We start from the raw sequence: 26,509 nt of genomic DNA on the forward strand, positions 1-26,509 counted from the left end.
AAAACTATGAAACTGATCCTTTTTAATGCGCGTGTTTACTGCGTTGAGAACGCATTTATGTGCACTGTTTAAAAAATAATCCTAAACCACAAAAGCCCACGGAGCCACAGCCTCTTCCCGGGAGCCACAGAGAGGGTGATACTTCATGGGGAACGTACGTACGTGTGTGTACGTTGAACTTCTTTCGTACCGTACGTAGCCAAGCGTGCTGCCCGGAGGTACGGGGGAGGGACAACAAACTAAACACGAAAAGCCGTTCGAAAAAAGTGAGTGGATGGGTGAACGAGAACGAGTGAGTGAGTGGGTGTTTGTGTCTTTGTGGGTGTAAGAGTAGGCAGGTGGGTGAGTGGGTGACTGAGCAAGTGCATGAGTATATGGCTGGGTGAATGAGTCAGTGGGTGAGCAAGTGCGTTTGAGTTTGTGTGAGTTAGTGTGTGAGTGAGTGGGTGGGTAGAAGAGTTGGCAGGGGGGTGAGTAAATTAATTAGTGGGTGAGTGAATTGGTGGATGAACATGTGAATGAGTGTGTGTGTGTCAGTGGTTGTGTAGACGAGAGAGTGTGGGGAGTGGTAGTGTAGCGGTAAACACAAAAACAGCGTAAGACCTCTGCCAACTCGAGACCCTCCCTCTCTCACACCCTTAGAGAGAGAGGCCCTCGCTACAACCAAACGGGCGGCACTTGTTTTATTTTTATTATTTTATTACTTCCCTACTACGTGACTTTACCGAAAGAACCAAGAAGATGAATCCCTGCAGTCACGAAAGCTTTAAATCGAAATTTAGGCACTTGAATTTCCCTTCGCTTGCCACTCGCTCCCCAACAAATGTGTCCCTCATCCAATCCCTCTCTGGGTATCGAGAGACGGCTCGAGGACTTGGGGGGGGTGGAGTGTGTCTAAGGGACTCCCAAGGGATCACAATCACACGTCGCACGGAATATCCTTGTCCACCGGGGGCAGTGGCGGCGGGAGGGCAGGGCTGGGGCAGCAGGGCAGCACGCGGCAAAGCGCAGCCAGGCGGGGCAGCCTGGACAGATCCAGGGGGAGGTCGTAGCAGTTCTGGAGTTCGGGGGAGTAGGCGGAGGAGTCCGAGCCGTCGGTCTCTCCGTGTGCACGTCTCCACGCCTCCAGACCGCGCTCCTCCGACGAGCCTGCGAGACACGGGCGGACACGGGGGATGAGACATCGACCGTGGGGCCGTGGGGAAGATACACGAGGGTTGGATCGCCCCAGTGGCTTGAGGGCGCATGGTGGCATGGGTTGTCTATGCCCATGTCTCTGTGCCATGGGCGAGGGCTACGTAGATAGGAATCGTAAATCAACACGGCAGCTGAGCGATACACGGCCGAGGCTGTGTACAAATGGGGACACAGGCATGAGCCAAAGATCCCCGTGTAGCCTTGAACAGACTGTTGGGGCAAGTGCTGTTAGCGAGCACCTATGCAGGCCGGCATGGCACACGAGGGGCTGGGTGGCCAGCGCCACGCCCGGCCACCTTTGTCTCCCCAGTACTGACGTTTACACACCGCACCAGGTCATCAATTGAGGCTGAGTCCGATATTCGGCACCGTTTTTGGCCCTGAGCGGGAATCGAACTCGGGTGGCCGGCTTCGTAGCGTGGCACGCTAACCCGTGCCGCCGCTCCCCGCTGACCAACAGAGACACGGAGAGAGAGACATCAGCTGGACTCCGTCACGGTCCACCCCGACCCGTCCGCGCTCACGCACCGGGCACCGTGTTGTCCAGGATGAAGCCCAGGGCTCCACCCACGAAGGTGCTGGTGGTGAGCAACACCTGTATCACCTGGTCCAGCCCTGGCACACCTGTGTGGGAGGGATGGGCGGGGTGGGGGGTGGTGGGGAGGGTGGGGGGTGGTGGGGAGGGTGGGGGGGGGGCCAGTAAGGACGGACGTGTGTCTGTGTGTGTGTGAGGCTGGGACAGGTGGCTATCTGAGCTGACCGAACCCCCGACCCCTGACCCCTGACCCCAACCTGTGCGTGTGTGTGGGAGCGGTGGTGTAGCGGTTAGCGCACTGCGCTACGATCCCGCCGACCCGGGTTCGATTACCGCTCATGGCCAACGTCAGTGACGATTATCTGAACCGGTCCTGGGCCTCTCCTAGGTCGACTCAGCCTCAAATGAGTACCTGGAGAGGTGTGAAAAATCGCCAGTCGAGAGACAAAGGCGGCCGGGCGTCGTGCTGGCCACCCACCCATGCCGGCCTTCACAGGAGCTACTCACTAACAGCACTCGACCCAACGGCCTGTGAAGGCTGCACGGGGCGTCTTTGTGTTTGTGAGCGATGCGGTCTCACCGGTGGCGATGGACTCGGGGTTCTGCTCGAGCCAGGCGGGCACGGCGAGCCCAACGAAGAGCGAGAAGCCGGCGATGAAGATGTTGCGGGGGGAGTTCATGTCGGCAAACTGTGGGGGCGGAGAGGGGGGTGGGGAGGGGAGGTGGGGCGCGTGGCCAAGAACTCACTAAACCCAGGGATCCCGACAGCAGTACTGGTGGGGTAATCTTCTTGGTTCTTTCGGTAAAGTCACGTAGAAGGGAAGTCGGGGACACGGAGGCGTGGGGGTCATTCAGACGCTGTCTCCCCGACAGACCTGGTCTTCACCTGAGGACGGCTGCTTGCGTTGTGGCCGAAACGTCGTGAGAATTATTTTATTATGTTTAATTTTTATTATTTTATTACTTCCCTTCTACGTGACTTTACCGAAAGAACCAAGAAGATGAATCCCTGCAGTCACGAAAGCTTTATATCGAAAAATGGTGGGGGTAATGTTTACAGGCCTTCATCAATCCACTGCTAGATGAAAGGCGCCCCACGCCAGGTTGTTTGAGCTCGCTTATCCGTGCGGGACGGTGACGGCGCGGAGCGTGAGTTGGAGACCACCGCCATCGCCGTGGAAACTCCACCGTCACCGTGCCGACCCCATCCCCTCCCGTCGCCGTGGCGATGCCACAAATCCCCGCTCACCTGGAGGCTGGAGATCCCGACGGCGGTGATGACGCCGAACATGACGATGAGCATGCCGCCGATGACGGGCTCGGGGATGCAGGCGAGCAGCGCGCCGGCCTTGCCAAACACGCCGAGCAGCAGCAGCCAGAGCCCCGCAGAGAGCACCACCGAGCGGCTACCCACCTGGGCCACGGGAGGGGGGGGGGGATAGACACGGAGGCGTGGGGGACATGGGGGCGTGGGGGACACGGAGGAGATACGGGGAGTTAGAGACACGGGGACAGAGCACAGGATAATTTTATGCATGGGGCTACGTCCCCTCCAAGGAACCCATACTCCTGGCAACCCCTACTCATCCTTAGCAACCCATACTCCTTAACAACCCCTACTCATCCTTAGCAACCCCTACTCCTCCTTAGCAACCCCTACTCCTGGCAACCCATACACTTAGCAACCCATACTCTTAGCAACCCATACTCCTAGCAACCCCTACTCCTGGCGACCCATACTCCTTAGCAACCCCTACTCCTGGCAACCCATACACCTTAGCAACCCCTACTCCTTAGCAACCCCTACTCATCCTTAACAACCCCTACTCCTTAACAACCCCTACTCCCTAGCAACCCCTACTCCTGAGCAACCCATACTCTTAGCAACCCCTACTCCTTAGCAACATCTATTCCTGGCAACCCCTATTCCTAGCAACCCCTACTCCTTAGCAACCCCTACTCCTTAGCAACCCCTACTCATCCTTAACCCCTACTCCTTAACAACCGCTACTCCTTAGCAACCTCTACTCCTTAGCAACCCCCTACACATCCTTAACCCCTACGCTTAGCAACCCCTACTCCTTAGCAACCCCTACTCCTTAGCAACCCCCTACTCCTTAGCAACCCCTACTCATCCTTAACAACCCCCTACTCATCCTTAACAACCCCTACTCCTTAGCAACCCCTACTCCTTAGCAACCCCCTACTCCTTAACAACCCCTACTCATCCTTAACAACCCCTACTCCTTAACAACCTCTACTCCTTAACAACCCCTACTCCTTAACAACCCCTACTCCTTAGCAACCCCTACTCCTTAACAACCTCTACTCCTTAACAACCTCTACTCCTTAACAACCCCTACTCCTTAACAACCCCTACTCCTTAACAACCCCTACTCCTTAACAACCCCTACTCCTTAACAACCCCTACTCCTTAACAACCCCTACTCCTTAGCAACCCCTACTCCTTAGCAACCCCTACTCATCCTTAACAACCCCTACTCTTGAACAACCCCTACTCCTTAGCAACCCCCTACTCCTTAGCAACCCCCTACTCCTTAGCAACCCCCTACTCCTTAGCAACCCCTACTCCTTAGCCACCCCTCCTCCTTAGCAACCCCTACTCATCCTTAACAACCCCTCCTCATCCTCCTCCTCGCCCTCCGTCACCTTGGTGATGCCGATGGCCGCGACGTTCTCGCTGTAGGAGGTGGTGCCGTTACCGGTGCCCCAGGCGCCGGCCAGGAGGCAGCCGAGGCCCTCGAGGGCGATGCCGCGGTTGACGGCGTGGCGCGGGGGCGGCGGCGCGCCCGAGAGGCGGGCGCACGCGTGGTAGTCGCCCACCGACTCCACCACGGACGACACCACGCCGGCCAGCATCCCCACCGCGCCAGCAGCGCTCACGCTCGGGACGCCCCACTGGCCTGCCGCGGTGGGGGGCGGGGTGGGGGGGCGTGGGGGGGGGGAGCGGTGGGTGAGGGGGGTGGCGGGTGGGTGGGGGGAGCGGTAGGTGGGGGGGTGGTGGGTGGGTGGGGGGGTGGTGGGTGGGTGGGGGGAGCGGTGGGTGGGGGGAGCGGTGGGTGGGGGGGTGGCGGGTGGGTGGGGGGAGCGGTAGGTGGGGGGGGTGGTGGGTGGGTGGGGGGGTGGTGGGTGGGTGGGGGGAGCGGTGGGTGGGGGGAGCGGTGGGTGAGGGGGGTGGCGGGTGGGTGGGGGGAGCGGTAGGTGGGGGGGGTGGTGGGTGGGTGGGGGGGGTGGTGGGTGGGTGGGGGGAGCGGTGGGTGGGGGGAGCGGTGGGTGGGGGGGTGGTGGGTGGGTGGGGGGAGCGGTGGGTGGGGGGGGGGGCGGGGGGAGCGGTGGGTGGGGGGGGTGGTGGGTGGGTGGGGGGATGGTGGGTGGGTGGGGGGAGGGGTGGGTGGGGGGGTGGTGGGTGGGGGGGTGGTGGGTGGGTGGGGGGAGCGGTGGGTGGGGGGGTGGTGGGTGGGTGGGGGGAGCGGTGGGTGGGGTGGTGGTGGGCGCGGGGTGGGGGTGGGTGGGGGTTTTGGTGGGTAGGTGGGTGGGTGGGTGGGGAGAGCGGTGGGTGGGGAGGTGGTGGGTGGGTGGGGGGAGCGGTGGGTGGGGGGTGGTGGGCGCGGGGTGGGTGGGGGTTTTGGTGGGTAGTTGGGTGGGGGGGGGTGGTGGGTGGGTGGGTGGGTGGGGGGGCGGGCGGGAGGTGGGGGAGCGGTGCAGGGGGGTGGTGGGTTGGGGGGGTGGTGGGTGGAGGGGAGTTGGTGGGGGGGAGTGGGGGGGCGGGGGGGAGTGGGGGGGGTAGTGTGTAGAGGGGGGTGCACGAGGCGAGCGGAGTGAGTGCTGAGAATCAGAATAATTATTTATCCTGGAGAAATCCGATGAGCTGTGAAGCTCTTTAACGGCACACGTGCAGCGAGCGGCGGTGTCACCGTCGCCATCGTGGTGGCGCAGTGGAAAGCGCCCAGCGCCACGAAATCCTCTCCTAGGTCGGCTCGGCCTTAACAAATTAGTCTCTGGTGCAAACTTCAGCGATGGGGAGACAAAGGTGGCCGGGCGTGGTGCCAGCCACACCCCACCCCCTTCACCCTCCCTCGTGCGCCGTGCCGGTATTCATTCACTAACGGCACTTGCCCCAACAGTCTGGATGAGGCTATATGGGGAATCTTTGTCGATATGATCGCCGTCCAACTCGACGTGCAATGCCAGAATAACGCAGAGCTGAGCGATGGTTGTGATGTACATTTCTATTGCACCGAGAATTGCGTTGTGTACCTCCGAAAAGCACGGTTGGCTACGTAGAGTGTGAAAGAAGTTCAATATACATACGTGAAGCATGTAGTGTGTCTGCTGCACTGCCCGATAGATGCAATACAATACAGTGACTTTGTATGTCGTCATTATCAACCATGATCTATTCACAGTTGGATGAAATCTGCCCCCCCTGTTGACCCAGAGGAAAAATCCACGTGACCACGGGGAGAACACGCAAACTCCAAATATACAGCAGCAGGCGTCAAGGTCTGGATCAAACCCACGACCTCCTGCATACCAGGCGAGGAAGTTAACATCTAGCCACCGTGATGATGATGATGATGAGAGAGACACGCAAACTCAAATATACAGCAGCAGGCGTCAGGGTCTGGATCGAACCCACGACCTCCTGCATACCAGGCGAGGTAGTTAACATCTCCTAGCCACCGTGATGATGATGAGAGGGACACGCAAACTCCAAATATACAGCAGCAGGCCTCAGGGTCTGGATCGAACCCACGACCTCCTGTATACCAGGCGAGGTAGTTAACATCTCCTAGCCACCGTGATGATGATGAGAGAGAAAGAGAGACACGCAAACTCAAATATACAGCAGCAGGCGTCAGGGTCTGGATCGAACCCACGACCTCCTGCATACCAGGCGAGGTAGTTAACATCTCCTAGCCACCGTGATGATGATGAGAGGGACACGCAAACTCCAAATATACAGCAGCAGGCCTCAGGGTCTGGATCGAACCCACGACCTCCTGTATACCAGGCGAGGTAGTTAACATCTCCTAGCCACCGTGATGATGATGAGAGAGAAAGAGAGACACGCAAACTCAAATATACAGCAGCAGGCGTCAGGGTCTGGATCGAACCCACAACCTCCTGCATACCAGGCGAGGTGATTAACATCTCGCAAATAGCATACAACCCGGGAGCCCACTCCCTTTCTTAACAATCAATTTGACGTCTCCACTTTGAGTGTCTTCTCTAATCCACGAGCTCCTCTTTCTGTCTCTCAGTGTAATTCCAAGCGTGCCTATCTCCACACGTCATCGTCACCGTGTTCTTTCCACTGCTGGATGAGGACCAATGCGATGTTGTCCCGGACCCGTGTCTGTCTCTTTCTGATCGTCTTCCCCACCTTGATTCTCTCCGTGCTTCCTTGCGCACTCTACCTGGGTAGGGCAGGTAAATCCAGGGAGCGCTCCCCATCGCCTCGGCCTTGAGGTCGGTGCGGGCCAGGTAGCCGTAGGCATCGGGTTGGTGTGGCAGGCCCCCACACACGGTGAGTAGGTGGCACACGAGCCAGGCCAGCCCCATCCCCAACAGCACCTGGGGGGGGGGGGGGGGGGTGTGTGCACACACACACACGCGGCACAAAGATCCTTCCGGAGAGCCTTAATTGACTTTTTGGGGCAAGTGCAGTTAGCGAGTGGCACCTATGAAAGGCCGGCACGGCGCACGAGGGGGCAGGCGGCCAGCACCACGCCCGGCCGCCTTTGTCTCCCCAGTGACGATGTTTACTACTCACCGCTCCAGGTACCCGTTTGTATGTACGTTGAAGTTATTTCGCACCGTACTTAGCCAAACGTGCTCATTTGAGGCTGAGTCGACTTCGGAGTGGCCCAGGACCGGCTCAAATATTCGCCGCTACGACGATTGGGAATCCAAATTGGTTTTTGCCAGATTCATAGTGCGGCGCCCTAACCACTGCGCCACCGCTCCCCACTGCCGCGCATACGCACGCACAGACACGCATTGGCAGCACGTCCTTGTATGTATGTTGAACTTCTTTCGCACCGTACTAAGCAGAGGTGTGGACAGCGGAGGGAGGTCAGCACTCCAGGCAGCGCCCTCCGGTGGACGCATGCACGGAAGGAGTCGTTGGTGAACATTGATTCTTGCATTAACGTTAAAGGCATGCGATCCTGAGGTATAACGTTAAGCACATTTTCTCTCCGTTAAGATGAATGGGACCGGAACAAACGAAACAACGCAAACGAGACTCAACAACGCGTACAACAACGCGTACAACAACGCGTACAACAACGCGTACAACAACGGAACAACAACGCGTACAACAACGGAACAACAACGCATACAACAACGGAACAACAACGCATACAACAACGGAACAACAACGCATACAACAACGGAACAACAACGCATACAACAACGGAACAACAACGCATACAACAACGCAAACGAGACGGAACAAATGAGCAAAGGCGGTGCTCCCGAGACAACGAGTGAGACGGACGGTGCAGACGGCGCGGCACGAACGATGCCGACAAAACAGAAACATGTTGCCAATGAGACAATCAACAGGGAACAAGACAGACCGACAACACTATCGGAAGATTTTTAAAAAAATATGTATCATTTTCGGCACCAAATCGTGGTGATCCAGTCACGGCGCCTGCCGATGACAGTTTAGAACCACGGACAGCGCTCGCGAATAGAGAGTGCAGTCAAACACTAGCCCACCTGTCTAGACAACCAGCCACACACACTCACACTAGCCCCACCCGTCTAGACAACCAGCCACACACACTCACACTAGCCCCACCCGTCTAGACAACCAGCCACACACACTCACACGAGCCCTACCCGTCTAGCCAGCCACACACACTCACACTAGCCCTACCCGTCTAGCCAGCCACACACACTCACACTAGCCCTACCCGTCTAGCCAGCCACACACACTCACACTAGCCCTACCCGTCTAACCAGCCACACACACTCACACTAGCCCTACCCGTCTAACCAGCCACACACACTCACACTAGCCCTACCCGTCTAACCAGCCACACACACTCACACTAGCCCTACCCGTCTAACCAGCCACACACACTCACACTAGCCCTACCCGTCTAACCAGCCACACACACTCACACTAGCCCTACCCGTCTAACCAGCCACACACACTCACACTAGCCCTACCCGTCTAGCCAGCCACACACACTCACACTAGCCCTACCCGTCTAGCCAGCCACACACACTCACACTAGCCCTACCCGTCTAACCAGCCACACACACTCACACTAGCCCTACCCGTCTAACCAGCCACACACACTCACACTAGCCCTACCCGTCTAACCAGCCACACACACTCACACTAGCCCTACCCGTCTAGCCAGCCACACACACTCACACTAGCCCTACCCGTCTAGCCAGCCAGCCACTCACACACACTCACCCTAGCCCTACCCGTCTAGCCAGCCACACACACTCACACTAGCCCCACTCGTCTAGACAACCAGACACTCACACACTAGCCCTACCCGTCTAACCAGCCACACACACTCACACTAGCCCCACCCGTCTAGCCAACCACACACACTCACACTAGCCCTACCCGTCTAACCAGCCACACACACTCACACTAGCCCTACCCGTCTAACCAGCCACACACACTCACACTAGCCCTACCCGTCTAGCCAGCCACACACACACACACTCACACTAGCCCCACCCGTCTAGCCAACCACACACACTCACACTAGCCCTACCCGTCTAACCAGCCACACACACTCACACTAGCCCTACCCGTCTAGCCAGCCACACACACTCACACTAGCCCTACCCGTCTAGCCAGCCACACACACTCACACTAGCCCCACTCGTCTAGACAACCAGACACTCACACACTAGCCCTACCCGTCTAACCAGCCACACACACTCACACTAGCCCCACCCGTCTAGCCAACCACACACACTCACACTAGCCCTACCCGTCTAACCAGCCACACACACTCACACTAGCCCTACCCGTCTAACCAGCCACACACACTCACACTAGCCCTACCCGTCTAGCCAGCCACACACACACACACTCACACTAGCCCCACCCGTCTAGCCAACCACACACACTCACACTAGCCCTACCCGTCTAACCAGCCACACACACTCACACTAGCCCTACCCGTCTAGCCAGCCACACACACTCACACTAGCCCTACCCGTCTAGCCAGCCAGACACTCACACACACTCACACTAGCCCTACCCGTCTAGCCAGCCACACACACTCACACTAGCCCCACTCGTCTAGACAGCCAGACACTCACACACTCACACGAGCCCTACCCGTCTAACCAGCCACACACACTCACACTAGCCCTACCCGTCTAGCCAGCCACACACACTCACACTAGCCCTACCCGTCTAGCCAGCCAGACACTCACACACACTCACACTAGCCCTACCCGTCTAGCCAGCCACACACACTCACACTAGCCCCACTCGTCTAGACAACCAGACACACACACTCACACTAGCCCTACTCGCATAGACAACCAGACACACACACTCACACCAGCCCCACTCGTCTAGCCAACCAGACACTCACACACTCACACTAGCCCTACCCGTCTAGCCAGCCAGACACTCACACACACTCACACTAGCCCTACCCGTCTAGCCAGCCACACACACTCACACTAGCCCTACCCGTCTAGCCAGCCACACACACTCACACTAGCCCTACCCGTCTAGCCAACCATAAGCTAGCATTACCACTCGCCCAGAACTGTCCCTCGGTCCGCCTCTGCTGCCTCCCCGGCTATGCCCTGTTCACTCGTTGTGCAACAGCGTTGGCGGCGATCGCTCCGAGTGGGCGCGAGGTACCGGGAAGAGCTTGAAGATCGGCAAGGGCTTGAGGCGCGGTCCGCCCCGCCACGCGGGCAGCAGCGGCACATGGAGGTCGCGCAGGTACTGGGAGAACAGCACGATGAGAGCGATCGTCCTGGTGGGGGGAGCACGACCCAATGGTGGCGCGTGAATAAAAGAGTGGGTTGGTAAGTGAGCGAGCGAGTGAGTGAGTGATGGGCTGGGTTGGTGAGTGGATGAGTGACACGATACCCATCTGTGAAACACAGCGGCGCCTTCGTTCCTTTGCGACGATGATCGCTCTGCGCCGTCAACACGATAGCGCCAAATACCACGTGTGCTACAATACCACGTGTCGTGACGGGGTACTGCAAGATCCGACCGTGTCCATCCAGTGCTCGCCGAGCTGAATTGGCTTCCGGTTGCTGAACGAATGCGTTGTAAGGTCGCACTCATTGCACACAAAGTGCTTGCCACAAATGAACCACAGTACCTCGCTGATTTCGTCAAGGAGCATAAACCATCACGCGAACTCCGGTCATCCTCGCAGCAGCTCTTGGCTAGCCGTGGAACAAAGACGGTCACTTTCAGAAGACCCTTCTGCGGCCGTCTGGAATGCTCTTCTGATATTAGGAAGCCACTGGAGCTATGCACTTTTTTCTTTAGAAACATTTTTTGTGTTTAGTTTTTTGTCCTTCCCCTGCACCTCTGATTAGCACGGTTGGCTACATACGGTGCGATAGAAGTTGAACATACAGAGATAATCATCATCATTATTTTTCAAGGTGGTCCACGTCGGTCGATTCACGGCCGTGTGAGTCGCGTGGGGAACTGGGGGCGCAGCCGGAGGACGCCATGGTGGCGAGATGTTCACTACCTCGCCTAGTATACTGGAGGTTGTGGATATTTCTCCGGGTCCTCCGGTTTTTCCCTCCATCAACGTGCGTTTATAGTACTGTATTTTCCTGCTATTACTTTACACGTGATAAGCTATTTCGTTGAGCTATCACTCGTGGCCAAGTCGCTTCTGAAAGTGATCTACATAGCTCAGTGGTGCTTATCTGGTCAAATAAAAAAAGTTGAATCGTAACACAACAACCACCACACCCATCCTACGATCGCCAATTCGATTCCATCTTCCCGGTGCGGCAGTCGCGCAACTCGCTTTTCGCCTGCAACCGGCGAGTTGCTTCCGAAAGTCTCAGCGACCGGTTGCGAGCAGGCGCCGTGACGGGCCCGCCTCCCTCGCCGTGCCCGGGCGACGATCGTCCCGGCAATTCGTGGTCTGCGCCCCTCGCCCGGCTCGTCGCCCATCGTGGCTGCGAGCGCGCGTTCGGCCGCTACGATCTGCGATCCACCCAAACGCGACCGGCCGCTCGGACGCGGACTAAGGTCTGGTGTCATCACCAGACAGATTCTAAAAGTGAATTGATTTTTGTTTAACCCAACGAAGCCCCCAAGAGGTGGAGCGGCGGTGCGATGGATCGCGGGCACTGCAGTTTGGTATTCATGTTCTTAGCTTTTTTTTCGGTAAAGTCACGTAGGTAAAAAATTAAAATTAATATTTTACTTTTATTATTTTTAATTTTTTTACCTACGTGACTTTACCGAAACAACCTAAGAATATGAATACCAAACGTAAAATATTAATTTTCATTTTTTTACCTACGTGACTTTACCGAAAAAACTTAAGCATATGAATCCTTGCAGTCACGAAAGCTTCAAATCTAGAACTGCAGTTTGGCTCCGCGGCTACGTCGGCGAACCTACCGCGACCTCCTCGCGACCTCTTCGCGACCCGATGACCCGCGCACTCACATGCAGGCCACGCCCCAGTGGTGGCCGGCGCTGGTGGCGGCCGAGCGCACGAGCGAGAGGCCGATGAGCGCCACGGTGGGCGCGATGGAGAGCGGCCCGACCAGGCGCAGCAGCCAGCCCATCGCGCCAGAGCAGCCCAGCAGCATCTGGAAGCACGAGGCCACCATGATGGCGCCCTGCAGCTGTAGGGGTGAGGGAGGGCGGTAGAGGGGTGATAGAGGGCGGTAGAGGGGTGAGAGAGGGCGGTAGAGGGGTGAGAGAGGGCGGTAGAGGGGTGAGAGAGGACGGTAGAGGGGTGAGAGAGGGCGGTAGAGTGGTGAGAGAGGGCGGTAGAGGGGTGAGAGAGGGCGGTAGAGGGGTGAGAGAGGACGGTAGAGGGGTGAGAGGGCGGTAGAGGGGTGAGAGAGGGCGGTAGAGGGGTGAGAGAGGGCGGTAGAGGGGTGAGAGAGGGCGGTAGAGTGGTGAGAGAGGGCGGTAGAGGGGTGAGAGAGGGCGGCAGAGGGGTGAGAGAGGGCGGTAGAGGGGTGAGAGAGGACGGTAGAGGGGTGAGAGGGCGGTAGAGGGGTGAGAGAGGGCGGTAGAGGGGGGAGAGAGGGCGGTAGAGGGGTGAGAGAGGGCGGTAGAGGGGTGATAGAGGGCGGTAGAGGGGTGAGAGAGGGCGGTAGAGGGGTGAGAGAGGGCGGTAGAGTGGTGAGAGAGGGCGGTAGAGGGGTGAGAGAGGGCGGTAGAGGGGTGAGAGAGGGCGGTAGAGGGGGGAGAGAGGGCGGTAGAGGGGTGATAGAGGGCGGTAGAGGGGTGAGAGAGGGCGGTAGAGGGGTGAGAGAGGGCGGTAGAGGGGTGAGAGAGGGCGGTAGAGGGGTGAGAGAGGGCGGTAGAGGGGTGAGAGAGGGCGGTAGAGGGGTGAGAGAGGGCGGTAGAGGGGGGAGAGAGGGCGGTAGAGGGGTGAGAGAGGGCGATAGAGGGGTGAGAGAGGGCGATAGAGGGGTGAGAGAGGGCGGTAGAGGGGTGAGAGAGGGCGATAGAGGGGTGAGAGAGGGCGGTAGAGGGGTGAGAGAGAGCGGTAGAGGGGTGAGAGAGGGCGATAGAGGGGTGAGAGAGGGCGGTAGAGGGGTGAGAGAGGACGGTAGAGGGGTGAGAGGGCGGTAGAGGGGTGAGAGAGGGCGGTAGAGGGGTGAGAGAGGGCGGTAGAGGGGTGAGAGAGGGCGGTAGAGTGGTGAGAGAGGGCGGTAGAGGGGTGAGAGAGGGCGGCAGAGGGGTGAGAGAGGGCGGTAGAGGGGTGAGAGAGGACGGTAGAGGGGTGAGAGGGCGGTAGAGGGGTGAGAGAGGGCGGTAGAGGGGTGAGAGAGGGCGGTAGAGGGGTGAGAGAGGGCGGTAGAGGGGGGAGAGAGGGCGGTAGAGGGGTGATAGAGGGCGGTAGAGGGGTGAGAGAGGGCGGTAGAGGGGTGAGAGAGGGCGGTAGAGGGGTGAGAGAGGGCGGTAGAGGGGTGAGAGAGGGCGGTAGAGGGGTGAGAGAGGGCGGTAGAGGGGTGAGAGAGGGCGGTAGAGGGGGGAGAGAGGGCGGTAGAGGGGTGAGAGAGGGCGATAGAGGGGTGAGAGAGGGCGATAGAGGGGTGAGAGAGGGCGGTAGAGGGGTGAGAGAGGGCGATAGAGGGGTGAGAGAGGGCGGTAGAGGGGTGAGAGAGAGCGGTAGAGGGGTGAGAGAGGGCGATAGAGGGGTGAGAGAGGGCGGTAGAGGGGTGAGAGAGGGCGGTAGAGGGGTGAGAGAGGGCGGTAGAGGGGTGAGAGAGGGCGGTAGAGGGAGGAGAGAGGTGAGTGGATAGGGAGATTGAGGAGAGGGTGAGACAGGGCAGAGAGGGGGGGAAGGGGCAGAGTGAGCAATGGAGGGAGACAGGGGAGTCGAGGGTGGCAAGTCATGGTGACGAGAGAGGGAGAGAGTGGGAGAGGGAATGAGAGATTCGTGGGAAGGGAGAGAGTGATAGAGGTGAGTGGATGGCAGATGGCGAGGGCGAGGAAAGAGGCAGTGATAAACTTCCTATGATGATCTAGACGATCATGGTTAACGATCATGAGATGATTATGACGACGACGATGAAGATGATGATGGTAACGATCATGAGATGATTATGACGACGACGATGAAGATGATGATGGTAACGATCATGAGATGATTATGACGATGAAGATGATGATGATGGTAACGATCATGAGATGATTATGACGATGAAGAAGATGATGGTAACGATCATGAGATGATTATGACGACGACGATGAAGATGATGATGGTAACGATCATGAGATGATTATGACGATGAAGATGATGATGGTAACGATCATGAGATGATTATGACGACGACGATGAAGATGATGATGATGGTAACGATCATGAGATGATTATGACGACGACGATGAAGATGATGATGGTAACGATCATGAGATGATTATGACGACGATGAAGATGATGATGGTAACGATCATGAGATGATTATGACGACGACGATGAAGATGATGATGGTAACGATCATGAGATGATTATGACGACGATGAAGATGATGATGGTAACGATCATGAGATTATGACGGCGACGATGAAGATGATGGTAACGATCATGAGATGATTATGACGACGACGATGAAGATGATGATGGTAACGATCATGAGATGATTATGACGACGATGATGAAGATGATGATGGTAACGATCATGAGATTATGACGATGAAGATGATGATGGTAACGATCATGAGATTATGACGATGAAGATGATAATGGTAACGATCATGAGATTATGACGGCGACGATGAAGATGATGGCAACGATCATGAGATGATTATGACGATGAAGATGATGATGGTAACGATCATGAAATGATTATGACGACGACGATGAAGATGATGATGATGATGGTAACGATCATGAAATGATTATGACGACGACGATGAAGATGATGATGGTAACGAGCATGAGATGATTATGACGACGACGATGAAGATGATGATGGTAACGATCATGAGATGATTATGACGACGATGAAGATGATGATGGTAACGATCATGAGATGATTATGACGACGACGATGAAGATGATGATGGTAACGATCATGAGATGATTATGACGACGATGAAGATGATGATGGTAACGATCATGAGATTATGACGGCGACGATGAAGATGATGGTAACGATCATGAGATGATTATGACGATGAAGATGATGATGGTAACGATCATGAGATGATTGTGACGACGACGATGAAGATGATGATGGTAACGATCATGAGATGATTATGACGACGACGATGAAGATGATGATGGTAACGATCATGAGATGATTATGACGACAATGAAGATGATGATGGTAACGATCATGAGATTATGACGGCGACGATGAAGATGATGGTAACGATCGTGAGATGATTATGACGACGACGATGAAGATGATGATGGTAACGATCATGAGATGATTATGACGACGACGATGAAGATGATGATGGTAACGATCATGAGATTATGACGACGATGAAGATGATGATGGTAACGATCATGAGATGATTATGACGACGACGATGAAGATGATGATGGTAACGATCATGAGATGATTATGACGACGACGATGAAGATGATGATGGTAACGATCATGAGATTATGACGACGATGAAGATGATGATGGTAACGATCATGAGATGATTATGACGACGACGATGAAGATGATGATGGTAACGATCATGAGATTATGACGACGACGACGATGAAGATGATGATGGTAACGATCATGAGATGATTATGACGACGACGATGATGATGTTAACGATCATGAGATGATTATGACGACGACGATGAAGATGATGATGATGATGGTAACGATTATGAGACGATTACAACGACGACGATGAAGATAATGATGGTAACGATTATGAGAGGATTACAACGACGACGACGATCATGGCAACGGCCGTGAGACCACCACGACAGCGATCACGGCAGCGATGACGAGCTGATCACGACGACGACGTTCACCAACCTCGCAGATTCGAGCCTGCCAGGAGATGGCGGTGGCGGACGCCGCTGTGTGGTTGAGTCCCGGGGGGGGCCACCCCCCCCCGCCCGGCGGGGGGGCCGCCCCCCCCCCCCTCGGCCCCCGCCTCCTCGCAGCGCCACTCGGGCAGGGAGAGCAGCGCGACGCTGGGCACCAGGAACGTGAAGGTGCCACCCTGCACGATGGGCAGCCTGCACAAGGTGGGGGGGGGGGGGGGGCAGCGGCGGAGGGCACCACGTGACCGTTAGCTGCCGGTCGGCAATGTGAATCGACTTTTGCGAACGTTCAGCAACGTTGAGCTAACGTTCCCCAATGTTCACCAACGATTACCAACGTTCACCAACCTTGAGCTAACGTTCCCCAACGTTCGCCAACGTTCACCAATGTTCACCAACGTTCCCCAACGTTCGCCAACGTTCGCCAGTGTTCACCAACGATTACCAACGTGGTCCGTGATGAGGGCCCCACTTCACGACGTCCTTCATCACGGACCTTCGCCTCGTCGTCACCACGGCGCGTTGTGGCTCCTGAGATCGTGAGGGTCGTTTTCTTTTTTGTTGCCGAAATTCGATTTAAAAAATGCTCCGCTTGTTATTTTGCTTTGCCCCCGGGCTAACAAACTGTGCTCGGAGACGTTTTGATACCTAATTTACGTAATTTATATTACGTATCAAAACGTCTTATTATTACAATAAAGACTTGATTATTTTATTTAAAGTATTTTGTTAATACTCCACAAATTAATCGTGGTTGTGCGATCGGTACCACCCCCCCTCTCCACAACACCCCCAGATGTTACTGAATTGGCGCGCTGAAGAGGATATCACAGAACAACTTCTGAGATTCCTTCGAGATTCTAATATTTTACACACCGCACCAGCTGCTCATTTGAGGCTGAGTCGACCTAGGGGAGGATCAAGACCGGTTCAAATAATCGTCACCGGTGTTGGCCGTGAGCGGGAATGGAACTCGGGTCACCAGGTTCGTAGCGCAGCGCTCTTAACGCTACACTACCGCTCCCCCACACACGCACACACACATACATACACACACATACACACACACATACACACGCTGTTGACAATAATCCTACAGCTACAGATGATTCAACTCCCATGGCCATGCACTCCAGACCCCCCCCCACCACCATCACGTGGGGTCTTAATCTCCCCCCCCCCTCGGCAATGGCTGAGACCCCTGCTGCACAGAGGAGCCATTCATGGGCCCCCAGGCATGGGATCAGCAGGAGGGGGAGGGTTAGCATAGCCAAAGGGGATCATAATGGCCGTGTCGTTTCAGGGTCTGTAAAGAGGATATAATTATGGCCTGAGTACAAAGGTGGAGGAGATCCGGACGCGGATCCTGCACCGCTGAGACCTTGGGGGCTCCAGTCCGAGTTTTAGCAGCCGCCCACACGATTACACGCTCGTTCACTGAGGTGGTGGCCCAGCCTTGTCATGGGTACCTTACATAGAGACCCATAGGCATAGAGAGCCATAGCCATAGAGACCCATAGGCATAGAGACCCATAGGCATAGAAACCTATAGGAATAGAAACCTATAGGCATAGAAACCTATAGGCATAGAAACCCATAGGCATAGAAACCTATAGGCATAGAAACCTATAGGCATAGAGACCCATAGGCATAGAAACCTATAGGAATAGAAACATATAGGCATAGAAACCTATAGGCATAGAAACCCATAGGAATAGAAACCTATAGGCGTAAAACCCTATAGGTATAGAGACCCATAGGCATAGCGAGCCATAAGCTCGCATCGGGAGACCGGTAGACTTACATTGCGACTCACGGACTTATATAGACTCACAGAATTACAGAGAGACCCGTAGACTTACATTGACACCAATATAGACTCACACTACCGGGAAAGCATCCCAAACTCGATTATAATTTGTGGGAATAAAAGTTAAAAATAAAAGTTACAAATATAATCTGAAATCACGAGAATGACTGACTTGTGCGTGTCCTTCTGAATGTTGTGAAGTCAGGGACGTGACCTGACCTATCCCGACACGCCCGATAATTTCTTGGGTGACGCTGGCGTTATTATTATTATTGTTGACGATGGTGGCGTTGATTATGTCTCTGTGTACCGGCACTGCGGCAGGAACGCGTTAACCGCAGAAGCCCTGCGGTGGATTCGAGAATAACTCGGCCGCGGTCTCTCGTGACGCGGCCACGTGTGTGTCAACGGCCTTCCGCTACGCTTCTTCAATGTCATGGTCACGATCGCGGGCTGTGACCTCTGCGCTGCCTGATTGCTGACGAAGCCAGCTGTATTCCACCATGCTGTCGAGTCAAGTCCATTTATTTATTTTTGGGGCGGGCGCCCCTGGTGCACATCGGCCACCCAAAGCGCCATCAACATCTGTCTGTGCACACACGTACCGACGGACGTTAAACAACGCCACCGTCCCTGCCCCGCGTGTGCAATTATTGCGGTGCACCATCTGCCGCCCAGCTTCTGAATCCACCTTGGGAGCGTCGCGTTCCATTACGCCACCATGTTCTCAGCAGGTGAGAACCTTCTCGCGGCCTCCGTGGCATCACCGGCAGCGCGTCATCCCGCCTGTTGACCGAGGGGATCGGTGGTTCAAGCCCGAACCCCGGAATGAGTTTATTTTATTTTATTCGGAGCCATACCCCCTGGCTCGCCAGGAGAGGGCAGTGCAGCACAGTGTGGACTCCCATCTGTTCCATCTGCACGGGAAACGGTGTTTGCCTCTCTGGCTTTCCTCTGGGTCGCTCTGGTTTCATCCTTCACGTAAAAACACTCGTTATTATTTCGATGAAAACTACCGTCATATACAGAGGACAGCAGAGCTTGGGATGGGGTGGGGCGGGGAGAGGGGTGAGGTTTTGGTGCCGGCTCATGGATAGAATTCGTGACTGAAGGAACCGACGTAGCCACGTCCCTCCTGCTCGCAACAGAGTGATGTCCTTGAGGCCCGCCGAGGCTTCTAGGCGTAAGCAGAGGGCAGGGCATGCGTGTCATTGTCCACATTCCAAAGCAATCAAGAGGGGGGGGGAGGGGCGGAGGAGGACGTGAGACCGCAGCACCGGATTTGGCACCGCCCTGGGGCACCGCTGCACGAGGAACCGCGTTTAGAGATGCGGTTGGAGCGCCGTCAAAAGGAGCGTGTGGGGTGCGGGGGAGAGACACGAGACGATCCCACCCCCTCGCTAGCTGACAACCGGCACGGCATGGGGTGGATCGACCCGTACCATCCGCTCATCCCTCGCATCCATCACTACCATCCACTCATCCATCACCACCATCCATCCATCACTACCATCCACTCATCCATCACTACCATCCACTCATCCATCACCACCATCTATCCATCACGACCATCTACTCATCCCTCGCATCCATCACTACCATCCACTCATCCATCACCACCATCCATCCATCACTACCATCCACTCATCCATCACCACCATCCATCCATCACTACCATCCACTCATCCATCACCACCATCCATCCATCACTACCATCCACTCATCCCATGCATCCATCACTACCATCCACTCATCCATCACCACCATCCATCCATCACTACCATCCACTCATCCATCACCACCATCCATCCATCACTACCATCCACTCATCCATCACCACCATCCATCCATCACTACCATCCACTCATCCCACGCATCCATCACTACCATCCATTCATCCCTCGCATCCATCACTACCATCCATTCATCCATCACCACCATCCATCCATCACTACCATCCATTCATCCATCACCACCATCCATCCATCACTACCATCCACTCATCCCTCTCTTCCATCACGAACACCTGCTCATCCCTCTCATCCATCTATCCCTCTCATCCATCACAACCGTCCAATCAAACATCTCAAACGAGCGGTGACGCGGTGCTTGTTTTCCGTTAACAGCCCTGCAGCCAGTGATTACAATTCGACATTCCTATGGCGGGGGGTGAGCCTGTTGACCTTCCCCACAAAGTGATGTCTATTTTGTCGACCCTGGAGGCAGGGATGATGGGTTGAGTTAACCCCTCCCCCACCAACCAGGACTTGAGACTGATTGCCGGCCACCATCACTCTGGTCCACCAGTCCATCACATCCATCGCATCCATCGCATCCATCATGTCCATCGCGTCCATCGCATCCATCATATCCATCGCCACAAACAAACACCTCTCTCGAATCCATCACCGACTCTAGATTTGAAGCTTTCGTGACTGCAAGGATTCATATTCTTAGGTTTTTTCGGTAAAGTCACATAGGTAAAAATTAAAATTAATAAAAGTAAAATAAATAAAAGAAACATTTTTTTTTTCTCATTTACTTGATACAGCTGTCGTGCTGTGACGGTTCCACCTGAAGATGGAAGCTTGCGTTGCCTCCGAAACGTCGCGATTTTTCTTTTTCTTTTACCTTTATTAATTTACATTTAATTTTTACCTACGTGACTTTACCGAAAAAACCTAAGAATATGAATATCCATCACCGACCTTCGTCCCTCAAAACCACCTCTCACATCCACCTGTGCTTAGTTTGTCATTCTTCCCCCGCACCTCCGATTCGCACGGTTGGCTACGTACGCGCTAAAGAAAGTTCAACGCACGCACGTACATAACAAGCAAATGTATATCTAAACGTCTAATTTAAAATCATTGCAGTTTTACGTCATCAGTTTTTCTTCCGATTCGGTTCTGATGACGTACGTGTACGTCATCGAAACGAAGCCGGAAAAATTTAATACAATTACTTTACCAGTACCAAGGCTTCCAGAAAGCCATGCGGGAGGGCGTGTGGCACAGTTTGGCGCCAGCTATCATAGAGTGCGGTTGCGTCACTACAGTTCTCTGCGGTGAGTAAAATGTCTTTAAAAAGGCATAAGCCAGGATCTATCCAGTGCTCGATGAAGGCCTCCCCAAATCATCTCTAACGGTCATACCATGTGAAACCGCATCTACCTTACCCTCACCCCTACCCCCTCACCTGACACCCACCTCATCTTACGCTCACCCCCGTACCTGACTCTCACCTGACCCTCACCCCCTAAACTGAATCTCACCCTCTCACCCGACACCCATCCGCACCCCCTCACCTGACCCCTGACCCCCTCACTTGACACCCACCTCCTAACTTGACCCTCAACCCCTCACCAGACCTTTACCCCCCCCGCACCGCCCTCGCCACCCCCCCCCCCCTCTCCTCACCTGATCCCGACGGTGGCCTGCAGCAGAGTGCACATCCCGGACACGAAGAGGATGGTGCTGACGAGGTGGCTGCGCACCTCGTCGCCCGGCTGCCCGGGCGGGACGCAGAGGAAGCGCGACAGCAGCAGCGGGATGGCCACGAGGCCCCCCATGGCCGTCACGCAATGCTGCCCCCCGTCACGTGGTGGTGGCGCGGGGAGGGGGGGGAGCGGGGAGAAGGGGGGCGGGGGGGCAGAGTCACGGTTAGGGGTTTGGTAGAATTTTGCCGGGCGGTGGCGATGGCGGTGGTAGTTGTGGCGGTGGTGACAATGGTGGTGGTGATGCCGGTGGTAGTAGTGGTGGTCACGGTGATGGTGGCAGCAGTGGTGATGGTAGTGGTGACAATGGTGGTGGTGATAGCGGTGTTAGTAGTGGTGGTGGTGGTGGCGGTGGTCACAATGGTGGCGGTCGTGACGATGGTGGTGGTGGCGTTGGTAGCAGTGGTAGTAGTGGTGGTGACGGTGGCAGTGGTGGTGATGGTAGTAGTGACAATAGTGGCAGTGGTGATGGCGGTGGTGACGGTGGTGGTGATGACAGCGATGTTCGTGTCTACGCTGCTGCACGTGGCTGCCTGCAGTGATCCAGCACTGTGGAGGCAGCAGCAAGGGTTGGTGGTGTTGTGAAACTCCCTTCCCGTGGGTGTCTGGCTCTGCCAGAAGGCAGTACAGCAAATTTTGACTAATCTCAATCTGGGTTAAAAATATTAAATAGCAGTGTATATCAAACCCTAAATATTGAATAGTAAAATCTGAAGGCTAAATATTTGATAATAGCTTGGGTAGGGTTAGGGGTCAGGGTTCAAAGGTTATTGCCAGGGATAGGGGGTTCGGGTCGGGGTTAACATTGGTGCTAGGTTTAGACTTGTGGGTTCCGGTTATTTGTGTAATTTTTGCCAATCGGAGGTGAACGTGCCCGAGGAGACGTCCGCAGCGGACATGGAGCCTGTGTGTAGGCCGAAGGTGGATCACTCCATCGTGTGCCCCGGAGAGATGGCGACAGCTTGGGGGTTGGAGGCCCTTCATCCAGCAGTGGATTGATCATGGCTTCTGCTGCCGCCGCTGATGATGATATTTGGTGATGAGGGGTAGTGTTTAACCTTGAGGGAGGTTGGGCACTGGTGCCATGAGGAGGTGGATGGGGTGATGGTTGCAGTTATGATGAAGATGGCGGGAACCATGAAGAGGTGGATGAGGTGATGGTTGCAGTTATGATGAAGATGGCTGGAGCCATGAGGAGGTGATGGTTGCAGGTATGGTAAAGATGGCTGGAACCATGAGGAGGTAGATGAGGTGATGGTTGCAGTTATGATGAAGATGGCTGGAACCATGAGGAGGTGGATGAGGTGATGGTTGCAGTTATGATGAAGATGGCTGTGCCATGAGGAGGTGGATGAGGTGATGGTTGCAGTTATGGTAAAGATGGCTGGAACCATGAGGAGGTAGATGAGGTGATGGTTGCAGTTATGATGAAGATGGCTGGAACCATGAGGAGGTGGATGAGTGGTGGATGAGGAGGTGGATGAGTGGTGGATGAGGAGGTGGATGAGGAGGTGGATGAGTGGTGGATGAGGAGGTGGATGAGTGGTGGATGAGGAGGTGGATGAGGAGGTGGATGAGTGGTGGATGAGGAGGTGGATGAGTGGTGGATGAGGAGGTGGATGAGTGGTGGATGAGGAGGTGGATGAGTGGTGGATGAGGAGGTGGATGAGTGGTGGATGAGGAGGTGGGTGAGGAGGTGGATGAGTGGTGGATGAGGAGGTGGGTGAGGAGGTGGGTGAGGAGGTGGATGAGTGGTGGATGAGGAGGTGGATGAGTGGTGGATGAGGAGGTGGGTGAGGAGGTGGATGAGTGGTGGATGAGGAGGTGGATGAGGAGGTGGATGAGGAGGTGGGTGAGGAGGTGGGTGAGGAGGTGGGTGAGGAGGTGGATGAGTGGTGGATGAGGAGGTGGATGAGGAGGTGGATGAGTGGTGGATGAGGAGGTGGATGAGTGGTGGATGAGGAGGTGGATGAGTGGTGGATGAGGAGGTGGATGAGTGGTGGATGAGGAGGTGGATGAGTGGTGGATGAGGAGGTGGGTGAGGAGGTGGATGAGTGGTGGATGAGGAGGTGGGTGAGGAGGTGGGTGAGGAGGTGGATGAGTGGTGGATGAGGAGGTGGATGAGTGGTGGATGAGGAGGTGGATGAGTGGTGGATGAGGAGGTGGGTGAGGAGGTGGATGAGTGGTGGATGAGGAGGTGGATGAGGAGGTGGATGAGGAGGTGGGTGAGGAGGTGGGTGAGGAGGTGGGTGAGGAGGTGGGTGAGGAGGTGCTGCGTAGTCGCACCTGTAGGCCAAGGAGCAGGCAGAGAGGCCATGGAGGCGAGTCCAGGATGGAGTAGGCGAGCGTGGACGAGGGGGTGACCTGGGCACAAAGACAAAGATCCCCCGTGTAGCCTGTGACAGACTGTTGGGGCAAGTGCTGTTAGCGAGCACCTATAAAGGCCGGCACAGCACACGAGGGGGTGGGTGGCCAACACCTCGCCAGACCGCCTTTGTCTCCCCAGTGGCGATGTTTACACACCGCACCAGGTACTAGTTTGAGGCTGAGTCGACCTAGGGGAGGAGGCCCAGGACCGGTTGAGATAATCGTCGCCGGTGTTGGCCGCGAGTGAGAATCTCACTGTTACAACAACAGCCGCCGCCGTTCGCCATTAAGCGGTGGTGACGTTACCACGGCACTGGTGCCAGGCTAGGTGCACTTTGACGCCACGTCAGGTGTCTAAGACTCGCTGGCAGGAGGGTCACGGGACAGGCCCAGGTGCCGTGGGGTTGGCTGACTGGCAGATGCACCAGCCGTGTACTTTGCTGTGCCAACTCGCTGAGTTTTAGCCGCCCGGCGCTCCGCTCGTTGTTGTGAGCGTCACTCCTCCGCCCTCCGTTGTTGTTGGAGGGCGACTGCCACCAACTGCCCAGCAGCAGCGTCCTTCACGAGCCTCCTCCACAGAGGCCGGTCTTGACACCGCTGGTACCAGTCATAGGCAAGTCCACTCAGCTCCACATCCTCCTGTACCACATCACTCCATCTCTCCTCTAGCCCGTGCCGCGCCCGTTAAGCTCCCCTCTATCCGGCCAAACATAAGCTGCTTGGGCATGCGGTGGCTGGGTCATGTAGCCCGCATTCCCAGCCACGAAGGTACAAGCACAGGTATATATACACAGGCAAGGCCGTAGCCATGGAGTCAACATTGGGGGGACCAAATCTTCCAGGGTGTCTGGGGGTCCCAACCCAGAAAAATATCTACATTTGAAAACTAATTTCCTGCCTAAAATATAAAAAAAAAATCACTAACACATGGGATGCACTTTTTATTTATGTTTTACAATAATGTCTAGTAGTGTATTGTATTACATTTCCCTGTTTTTACTTTTTTACCATTTCTGGTTTCATTGTATGTAATGGCAGAGATTAGGGATTAATAAATTACAACCATAACCACAATCATATGAACAGAAATCTATGCATTGATTTATATGAAGACAAGTCCTGATATTGTGGCCAAGGTTTAGCAAATTGTTTTTTATTTACATAACATAGCAATTTTAAATAATCGTGATTGGTGTTGGTGGCCGTGAACGGGAATCGAACTCGGGACGCCGCGTTCGTAGCGCAGTCCCCGCTAACAACCGCTGCACCACCGCTCCTCTCACGATGGTCACACAGGCACACACAAAGATAAAAATCCCCCGTATAGCCTTAACAGACTGTAGGGGCAAGTGCTGTTAGCGAGCAGCTATGAAGGCCGGCACGGCACACGAGGGGGTGTGTGGCCAGCACCACGCCTGGCCGCCTTTGTCTCCGAAGTGGCGATGAGCGGAAATCGAACTGGGGTGGCCAGGTTCGTAGCGCAGCGCGCTAACCGCTACACTACCGCTCCCCACTTCACACGCGAACCGATACACACACACACACAAGTATACACACAGATGCACAGCGCAGCACAGTTGCCAATACATTTGCACCGATAAATCTATGATCTTAGGGCCCTGGTTCATGGTTCCAGGTCCCTGGTTCCAGGTCCCTGGTTTCAGATATCTGTTCCGGGTCCCAGATCCCTGGTCTCAGATCCCTGGTCCCAGGTCCCTAGTTCCTGATATCAGGTTCCTGATCTCAGGTTCCTGGTCTCAGATCCCTGGTCTCAGATCCCTGGTCCCAGGTTCTTCGTCTCAGATCTCAGGTTCCTGATCTCAGGTTCCTGGTCTCAGATCCCTGGTCTCAGATCCCTGGTCCCAGGTTCCTGGTCTCAGGTTCCTGGTCTCAGATCCCTGGTTCCAGGTTCTTGGTCTCAGATCCCTGGTCTCAGATCCCTGGTTCCTGATCTCAGGTTCCTGGTCTCAGATCCCTGGTCTCAGATCCCTGCTCCCAGGTCCCTGGTTCCTGATCTCAGGTTCGTGGTCCCAGGTTCCTGATCTCAGGTTCCTGATCTCAGGTTCTTGGTCTCAGATCCCTGGTCTCAGATCCCTGGTCCCAGGTCCCTGGTCCCAGGTCCCTAGTTCCTGATCTCAGGTTCCTGGTCTCAGATCCCTGGTCTCAGATTCCTGGTCTCAGATCCCTGGTCCCAGGTCCCTGGTGCCTGATCTCAGGGTCGTGGTCCCAGGTTCCTGGTCTCAGATGCCAGGTTCCTGGTCCCAGGTGCTAGGTTCCCAGATGCCAGGTCCCTGATCCCAAGTACTCACCAAGGGAGGGCTGTTGACGGAGGGAAGCTTTAGCGCAGGGTGCTGGCGGTCTCCGACTCTTCCCGGGACACTCGGCAT

At 55.4% G+C, this 26,509-nt stretch overlaps 1 protein-coding gene across 1 annotated transcript; it reads right to left on the minus strand.

The window, feature by feature from the left end:
* Window positions 1-238: 238 nt before the first annotated feature.
* LOC144945681 (solute carrier family 23 member 1-like) lies at window positions 239-26,509 on the minus strand. Its single transcript, XM_078874249.1, has 12 exons — window positions 26,432-26,509; window positions 24,042-24,119; window positions 21,679-21,845; window positions 16,554-16,644; window positions 12,426-12,643; window positions 10,626-10,743; window positions 7,174-7,330; window positions 4,403-4,656; window positions 2,982-3,146; window positions 2,313-2,421; window positions 1,726-1,821; window positions 239-1,149 (listed from the first exon to the last, which is right to left on the minus strand). Exons 1-12 carry the CDS (start codon window positions 26,507-26,509, stop codon window positions 920-922), a joined length of 1,761 nt encoding a protein of 586 aa, XP_078730375.1. The 3' UTR covers window positions 239-919.

Source organism: Lampetra fluviatilis, chromosome 38 (genome assembly GCF_964198595.1).
Source record: "Lampetra fluviatilis chromosome 38, kcLamFluv1.1, whole genome shotgun sequence".
Taxonomy (NCBI): Eukaryota; Metazoa; Chordata; class Hyperoartia; order Petromyzontiformes; family Petromyzontidae; genus Lampetra; species Lampetra fluviatilis.